Genomic DNA, 8,389 nt, shown 5'->3' with positions numbered 1-8,389 from the left:
GGACAATGACAGACAAAATGCCTCCTGTTGCTGTCAGATGGGGGCACCCAGAGTGACGCAGACACTGGCCCACAGTGTCGTGGCGTCATGGATGAGACATGAGATAAATTCACACAGACTACCGAGTCCAGTGGAGGAAAAGGGACCGTATGGCTACCCTCTCAAGGGGAGAGCACCCCGATCCTTTTCTTCACAGGGTTTTTACCGGCTTTTAAATTGCACAGGAATACAGGTAAAGTTCATTAGTCATTGTCAGGCAGTAAGGATCAAACGAATAGATAACGTTCAAAGAGCTAAAAAGGGCTCACACTGAGTTGGGGTCTTATCACCTAAAAAACTACAGGACTTAGTTTTTCTAAGGGGCTAAATTCATTTCTTGCCCAGGCCTTCATAATCTAATTAAGAGCATCCTCAGAAAAGCAGGCTTCACAGGATTTTACATATCCTTTTTATTTCAGGTCTCATCACCCCAGGAATCCTGCCGTTCCCAGCACAGGGCTGCACCACCCCTTGTCATCATTACAGGCTTGAGTCAGGCAGAGGAGACAAGGCAGTGAGAGGTTTGAGATTCTCCCAGACAGAATGACGACTCAGGCTTTGTCAAAGCCAAGGGACAGGGGTCGATCACCCCCATTTTCCACAGCCCCCTGAGTCCTTCCCTGAGGGCTTTCCCATGTGATCGTGCCTGTCTTAAGTTCATCTTCCTCCGAGGAATGTTACCCGTCATTGGCTAACCGACCAAGCAATGGGGGCCAGGCAAGGAGCAGGCAGTGCTCCTGCCAGGGAGATAAGATTGTCTCCTCAGTGTCTCCTGGTCCAGAGGTCTTTCACTCAGCCTTAGCCATGGGGGGATCACAGCTCCCGAAACCAGGCAGGGCAGTTCCCAACATCTCCCTGTTTTTTTGTTTTTTTTTTTAAAATCAATTGTTGTTGTTAAGCCTGTGAAACCTACTATTTTCTGTTTTTGAATGCTATCACAAGAAAACAACTTCCATATGCATCATAAAGCACAAATAAGGATTAAGACAAGAAGGAACCTGAGGGCTGCCAAGACCCAAACTCCTAAATTCAGTCCATTGAAAAATGTTGCAAATGCAAGGGAATGATAAGAGTAACAGGTATGGTTACACCTCAGTGTTTGGGAGAACTAGCACAGACTTTAGGAAGTTACTTTAAAGATCTGCAGCAAGGGCTTGCAGCCTGAACTCAGGGTGAGAGAGTTTTAGCAAGGGAAAGTCACAAAGCAGCCTAGGCATAATGCAGGCCTGATTTCCCATTGGAGAACCTTTTCACATGTGTTGTCCTGTGTGCTGACTCACCCCCCACTGGTTCTCCTTGTGGGTGCTGGGCCACATTTCCACATCTGGCAAAGCAGCTCTCCCCCCTTGCTTTTAGTTAGGACTGCTATAGGTCCCACAAAGGTTGCTACTTGCTGGTCTCTTATATGACCCTGGGAAAATAATTTGCAAATGCAGTAAAGTACACAAAGTATTATTATAATCAGTAAACAACTGGTGGCTCCAAAGACCCATATTCTCAGATTAAGTCCGTCAAACCAATTTGTTTGGGGTTTCAGCCAGCTGAAATGATCACAGAGGGTCTAAAAACCCTCCTGCTTGGTTAGATGTTGAATGTCTCTCAGCTGCTGATGTAGCTCTAGCTGAAATTTATGAATTTGTCCCTTTAAGTTGGTAGAAAAAGTCTCTCTTAGGTGATGAGTATTGCTCCAGGAGTGCTGGCTGGAATTCCACTTCAGGGGGGTGACACAGCTTGGAGATGTCTGAATTGGGGGACTCCAGTGGGTGGAGGTGAATCACATGGCCAAGGAAGCCTTTTTTTGTGATATGGCTTCACTGTCTTCCCCGGCAGTTCCAAAAGTCCTTCTGGAGAGTAAACACAAGCATACCCTCTTCCCCAAGTTAAGAGGTGAGCCAGTTCTACAATTGCCTGACCTGTTGGATTGTAAGGTATTCCTGTTTTTATGTTGGATATTCTAATGCTAAAGAAAAACCTGAATAGGCAAGGTATCCAGGGCCATTATCAGTTTTAATTAGCTGAGGCCATCCTAAATGACTAAAGGCCTCAAGCCAATGAGGCTTGTATATTTTTTTGCAGATTCTCCTGTTAAAGCAGATGCATGCATGGAGCCAGAATAAGTAGCAATGAATATAGTTGAATTTTCCAGAGGGAATATAATGAGTGACATCTGTTTGCCAAATTATTTGAGAACTTAGTCCTTGAGGATTAACTCCTGTAAATGGGGGTCCCTTGCTAAGGGCTTGGCAATCAGGATATACTTTAATAGTTTGCTTAGTTTGGAAAGACAGGCCCCCTGCTGTTTCTGAAAGCTGCAATGAGTTTTAAGAAGCAAGTTGTTCTCACTACTAGGTGGTTTCTAGGTTCAGAGTTTTCAAGGAAAGTAAGAAAGATGGAGGAGGGGGCTGCTCTACTGAAATCTATTTTAGACAAAAATGGTTACATGCCAAGGGCCTTTTGTGACTTGGTTGACTAACCGTTTCCTCCAGGAGAATAGCCAGTTCTTCCCCAAGGAAACAATCAGCATTTACAGGTACTGAGTTAAAAAATAATACCTAGTCTTCTGTGGAGAAGAGCTAGTTCTCCCCAGAGATAGCACACCTATATTTCATTTTTTTATAATAAAGGTCACAGCTCTGACATAAACAAGGAGGATTCTTAATATTTCTTTAACACGTCACACCCCCATTGCACTTAATGCATGCTTTAGGATTGACAAACTCATGAACACATTCATAACTTTTAGAAAGTTTTTTCTCCACTGGCAAGTACATTTACTTTTGTTGTTGTTAATTCTTATTGATTACTGCATTCCTTGAGTGTGCTCAGAAGTGAGCTATCAAGACTATACTCTCAGGGATCATTTCTATAGTTCGTTACTAGAGAAGTTTCTCTGAACATGTAGAGCACCAGAAGTGAGCTATCTCATTATCTAGTGCCATTGACAACTTTAGGAAGGCAGGGGAAGAGGGAGAGAGGATGCTAAGCTCCACACACCTTGTTTTTAGGACTACAGCAGTCTCTGGGCCTCCATAAGGAGGATTCAGAATGGTTAAAAGACACATTTTCTCATTATTTTTCTTCCGACAATTTTTACTGTCTGAGGGAAGTGAGATCTTTTCCTTCTTTAAACAATCAATTTAAATTCTGAGTAGAATCCTTATGATGTAACAACATTAGAAATCTTACTCTATTTACCAGACATTTAGCAAAATATTTTGAAACCGAGCTGTTACTTTCAAAACAAAAACAAAAACAAAATTCAAGCAAAGCAATACTTTTATTTAAATTCTTTTTTTCTTTTTAAGATTTTATTTATTTATTTTTAGGGAGGGAAGGAAAGGAGACAGATAGAGAGAGAGGGAGAGAGAGAGAGAGAAACATCAATGTGCGGTTGCTGGGAGTTATGGCCTGCAACCCAGGAATGTACCCTGGCTGGGAATCGAACCTGGGACACTTTGGTTCCCAGCCCCCACTCAATCCACTGAGCTATGCCAGCCAGGGTTATTTAAATTCTTTAGAAAAGGAAGTGAGACATTAACTTTAGAATCTTATCCCACACCACCTGGTGTTATTTCAACTTCTGTCCAACTTTTTCCTAAATAACTTAATCTAAAGATCCTTTATCAGGGAGACCTTCAGCAGCCCCCAAAAAGCTGCTGAGCTAACTTAAACCATTGCTCTTGTTCCTTAAAGAGCTCATTCCCCATGGTTGAGGATTCTTAGAAACCTTTAAAGAAATTCCTTAATAAATAAAAGAACTTTTTCTGAAATTCTTTTCACCACAGGCACAGCAATTCTTGTAAATAGCCCTGTAACTAGTTGCCGTTCTTAAGGCTGATTAAAGGGAAAGTCTTTGCTCTTTCTCCCAAGCCTAGACCTAGTCACAAATGGGAGAGGGAGCAAGGCTCCTGCTTACTAAAGAAGGTACAGTTGCAAAGTGGTCACAAGAGAGGGTGACCTAGGAAGAAAACTCTTTTCCTCTGAAATCCAACACACCCTACAATATTCCCGAAAGGTGCTTGGGATCATTGGCCCTTACCTGGGCTAATGTGTTTGTACTGCTACCAAGTTGGTGTGTTGTCCATAACAACGGCTCATAGACTCTGGGTCAAAGCAGGTCCCAAATCCTGAGGTCCCTGTTCTGGGTGCCAGCTGACACACTGGCCTGAGGAGAATGAGATGAGAAGAACTACTGAGCTACAGGAAAACACAGAATACTGCCCTCTGTAACAACATGGATGGACCTGGAGAATATCATGCTTGGTAACCTGGTCAGAAAAAGCTGAGAACCCTATGATGTCACTCACACGTGGGACATAAACCTGAAACTCATGGACACAGACAGTAGTGTGGTGAATCCCAGAGGGAAGGGGGTTGGGGGAGGAGGGACCTTGTATCTGGTGAGGGAAGATGGTTTGACTCTGGGTGGTGGGTGCACAGTGCAACGTACAGATCCTGTATTGTAGAAATGTGCACCTGAAACCTACACGATCCACTTAACCAATGCATCCCAACACATTTAATAAAAAGACACACCCTTATTGTTTAATATAAATACTCCAATAACTTATTTTAAAATAGTCAGAAAAGGTACAATATCTACAAAAATAAAGCACAAGTACTAATAGATATGGGCTGCAGCACAGACCCAGGCCTGAGCCCAGGCTGACATGGCCACAGGAAGCCCTCACTGAGCACAGTCATGGAGCCAGGACAAGGCCTGGGTGACCCTCAAGTCCCTGGGGTCCCAGGTCCTGGTGGCACAAGGTTCTCCTGAAGCAACAAGGACAAAGGAGCAACAGAGATGACCTAGATGAGGAATGAGCAGGATGAGGATGGTCTCACACCAACTCTACTAGGACAGGACAGTCCACAGGGGAGAGGACACAGGTCCCTGTAGGGAGGGTGGCCTGGTGACCACCTCCTCACATGATGCTGATAAGAACACAGACACATTCTGATGTTGGTTGCAGAAACAGCAGTCAGGGATCCTTAAAGTCCCAAGGGGAGGCTGCAATGACTGTTTTAAGACCAAGTCCCCTATAAGGCAGCTCTGAACACTGGGAAAGTTGTGATGAACAAACTCAGGTCAGCCTCAGAAGTGTCACATTCTCCCACAGCCCAACACATGCTCATTATATCCCACTCTGAGAATCCCCAATACACAGCTGTGTCCCTCAGTCCCAATGCCCCCCCTTCCTGCCCTCAGGGTCTTACCCTTGGGAGCTGTGAGAGACACATCAGAGCCCTGGGCACTGTCACTGCCTGGGGGAGACACAACAGCAGAGTTACAGAGTGGGGGAACCCCCCTCACAGATCTAGCCCACACTCTCCCAAGGGTCCCAGATGTCACCTCCCCAACACACAGACTTACAGGCAGCCTGAGTGTAGCTTTTCCTTTCTCTGCCTGGGGAAAGAAAACGTTCTATGAGAAGTCAGGGGCAAGGCTGGGTCCTGTGACCCTAAAGGAGCCCCACACTCCTGAAGGGTAGGGAAGGTTCCAGAACTATGACTGAACACCAGGGTAGGATCAAGAAATATAGGGACAGTACATGTGCAAGTACTGGACCAACCACCAGTCTAGACATGTGTCCTCAGCAGGGAACTTTCCCTGTGACCTCTGACAGCTGGGAATCAGCCCCAATTGCTAGAATCATCAGGTGATAAATGTGTCCCTCACTTTCCCATCAGCCTCATTGAAGAGTCAGTGTTAGCAAATAGGCCCCGATGGACAAGCACTCGTGTGGGGATATGATGCCCATTAAGGAGGAGGAGCACACTTCCAGCTGGGCTTGACCCCCAGAGGGACAGGAAACTCAGCCCCACCCCTTGCCCACCTGAGCTCTTCCTCCTCCACAGCACAGCTGCAGCGATCACAGCTCCAAGGAGACACAGGGCAGCAGCAATTCCCACGATGGTGATGGTGGTCTGAGGAGCGGGGTCTGTGAGGGGAAGGTGAGAGGTCAACCTCAGGCCTGAGTTCTGACCCTGCTCAGAGACAACCTGAGGAGAGGCTCTGTGCCCACACCCCCTCCTCACCCCATCTCAGGGTCAGGGGCTCAGGCAGCCCCTGGTGCTGCACATGGCATGTGTATCTCTGCTCCTGTCCAGGGGGCACGACCACAGCTGCCCACTTCTGGAAGGTCCCGTCCCCCGCAGGCCTGGTCTCCACAAACTCCATGTCCTGGGTCAGGTCCTCCCCATCACGCTGCCAGGTCAGGGTGATGTCCGCAGGGTAGAAGCCCAGGGCCCAGCACCTCAGGGTGACCTCTTGGTCAGAGATGGGGTGGTGGGTCACGTGTGTCTTTGGTGGGTCTGAAGGGAGGGTGAGAAAATTCAGGAACTTTGCATGGTCATGGGACACTCTAGCAGTGCTCATGTGACCACCCTGAGAGTGGACAGGACAGCTAGGGTAGGGGAAGGGAGAGCAACACCCAGTCACCAGCCTGGACAGAGGCAGCCGGGATAATCTATATCTGGAAAGTTCCAGAATCAGACTGAGTATCTAGGGTAAGAGTGTCCAGGTCTCTAAGGGGAGACACAGACTCAGGTGGAGGCTGAATGACGCAGAAAAGCAGGAGTCAGGCCTCCAGTGGTCTCAGGTGAGAACCAGGGAGAGTGTCCTGGTGCACCAGGTGCTGCAGGGTGTGAGGGAACCGCTGTGGGGTGTTTCAGGGAGAGGCTGGGTCCCTTACTGCCCTTTAGACAAAGCGGGGCTGGCGATTGAGTCACAGAATAAGGAAACCTGGGGGACTCTTCCCTCTCCTGAGCAGCAGGGGGATTCTGACACTGCCCCATTTCCCTCCTCTCCTTGTAGGAAGCGGCCCCAGCCCACAGATCCCGTCCTCTTGTACATCCCCGCCCTGATACCTGCTCGTAGCAGGGTTTCTTTCCCCTTCTCTAGGATGAGTTGGAGCCACTGCACGCACGTGTCCTCCAGGGTGATCCTCTGTCGCTCCGCAGCAGGAAGGTGCACTAACTTGCGCCTGGGGAGCGTTAGGATCTTTGTGTCCTTCCCCGTGAGTGTAGTCCAGGAGCGCATGTCCTCGTTCAGGGCGATGTAGTCGGAGCCGTCGTAGGCGAACCGACTGAAACCGCGGAAGAAGCGCCCGTCCGACCCCACGACGCAGCCGGTCATTTCCTGGAAGGTGTGGGACCCTGACCCCGCCCCGAGGTTGGTCCCCAGTTACTTAAACCCGTCCCGAGAACAGGTGTGTCCCCGACCCAACCCGTCCGGACCCCACCCGCGCTGACTGAATCTAACAGGAAAATGAAACCGGGACAGTCCTCGAGGGTCCTCTGACGATGGGTGCCGGGCGGGTCCCGAAGTCCGGGAGCAACTCCCGGAGTCCCTGGGGACGGGTGTGGTGCACGGACCCGGGCACGCGGGGCTCACCGTCCTCGCTCTGGCTGTAGTGGGCGCGCAGGTTGTTCAGGTTCGCTCTGCTCATCTGTTCGTGTTGCTTGATTTTTAGCGTGAGGCGGCCCCTCTGCGGGTCATCTAAGATCTCTACGTCCAGCTTCAGCCTCGGACTCAAAGCTTCGCTGTCGAACCGCGCGACCTCTATGTCGTCCACGTAGCCGATGCCGATGTACTTGGACCTCCAGGTACCGGGTTCAGACACGGAGCTGGTGACGATTCTCAGGCTGTGGGGTCCTGGGGGCGGGGAGGACGCGGGTGCTCGGTCCGAGGTGGTTCCTGTAGGGGCCGGGGGCCCTGGAGACCGAAAAGGGGGCGGTGGTTGAGAAGGGGGTGCGGGGGAGGGGGAGGAGGCGGAGGCGGGAGTCTGGGGTCTGGGGCCCAGAGGGCCGGTGGATGCTGGAGACCCTCCGTCCCCGGGTCCCGCGCGCCCGCCGGGTCCCCTCGCTCCTGCCCTGCACAGAGGCCGTTCCCTCCCAACCCCGCACTCACAGGCCCAGGTCTCGATCAGGAGCATTGCATGCAAGAGCAGCAGGAGCAGGGTTCCAGGGTCCATAAACCGCCAAGGCAGAAAGGGGATAAAGCATACCGCTTACCCCTTGTGGATTTTAAACCACCAAACTGACGCTGATTGGCTGCTCTAGAGTCTGCTCTCACCCAATGGGAGTGGGAACTGCGGAAGTGTTATGAATATTCAGGACCTGGGACCCGACTCCACCCTGACCCCTTTCCCCTAGGGGGAGACCTCTCTGTCCCTGCAGTCCCCCGCCCACGTGCTGTTTTAGTCATTGCGACTCTCAAAACATTTTGGTATCAGAACATCTATAGCACTCCCTACAGAATAGGGAGAACCCCCAAAATGATTTTGTTAGTGTGGGTTATAGCTATCAATATTTAGCATACAAAGAATAAAACAGTTTGAAAATTATT

At 49.5% G+C, this 8,389-nt stretch overlaps 1 protein-coding gene and 1 pseudogene across 1 annotated transcript; one reads left to right on the top strand and one right to left on the bottom strand.

Annotated features, from left to right (window-relative positions):
- Window positions 1–2,877: 2,877 nt before the first annotated feature.
- On the top strand, window positions 2,878–2,965 carry LOC123825924 (annotated as a pseudogene).
- Window positions 2,966–3,297: 332 nt separating this feature from the next.
- On the bottom strand, window positions 3,298–8,081 carry LOC123825923 (patr class I histocompatibility antigen, A-2 alpha chain-like). The gene is made up of 9 exons (XM_045849564.1): window positions 7,952–8,081; window positions 7,436–7,756; window positions 6,910–7,197; window positions 6,079–6,354; window positions 5,877–5,981; window positions 5,414–5,446; window positions 5,257–5,304; window positions 4,079–4,204; window positions 3,298–3,335 (listed from the first exon to the last, which is right to left on the bottom strand). The coding sequence occupies exons 1-8, from the start codon at window positions 8,013–8,015 to the stop codon at window positions 4,134–4,136; spliced, it is 1,206 nt and encodes a 401-aa protein (XP_045705520.1). The 5' UTR covers window positions 8,016–8,081; the 3' UTR covers window positions 3,298–3,335; window positions 4,079–4,133.
- Between the last annotated feature and the right edge of the window lie 308 nt (window positions 8,082–8,389).

The sequence above is a fragment of the Phyllostomus hastatus genome, unplaced genomic scaffold (assembly GCF_019186645.2).
Source record: "Phyllostomus hastatus isolate PE091 unplaced genomic scaffold, TTU_PhHast_1.1 phas_contig_748, whole genome shotgun sequence".
Classification (NCBI taxonomy): Eukaryota; Metazoa; Chordata; class Mammalia; order Chiroptera; family Phyllostomidae; genus Phyllostomus; species Phyllostomus hastatus.
The sequence above is the reverse complement of the archived record's forward strand: the minus strand, read 5'-3'. Positions and strand labels throughout refer to the sequence as shown.

What these genes read in the sequence shown, in the direction of transcription:
- LOC123825923 (XM_045849564.1), bottom strand. Translation starts at nt 8,015, where the DNA reads ATGGACCCTGGAACCCTGCTCCTGCTGCTCTTGCATGCAATGCTCCTG. An exon ending in CCTGATCGAGACCTGGGCCT is followed by an intron (nt 7,757 to 7,951) that starts GTGAGTGCGGGG and finishes TTCGGTCTCCAG; the next exon opens with GGCCCCCGGCCCCTACAGGA. An exon ending in GTCTCTCACAGCTCCCAAGG is followed by an intron (nt 4,205 to 5,256) that starts GTAAGACCCTGA and finishes CATTCTCCTCAG; the next exon opens with GCCAGTGTGTCAGCTGGCAC.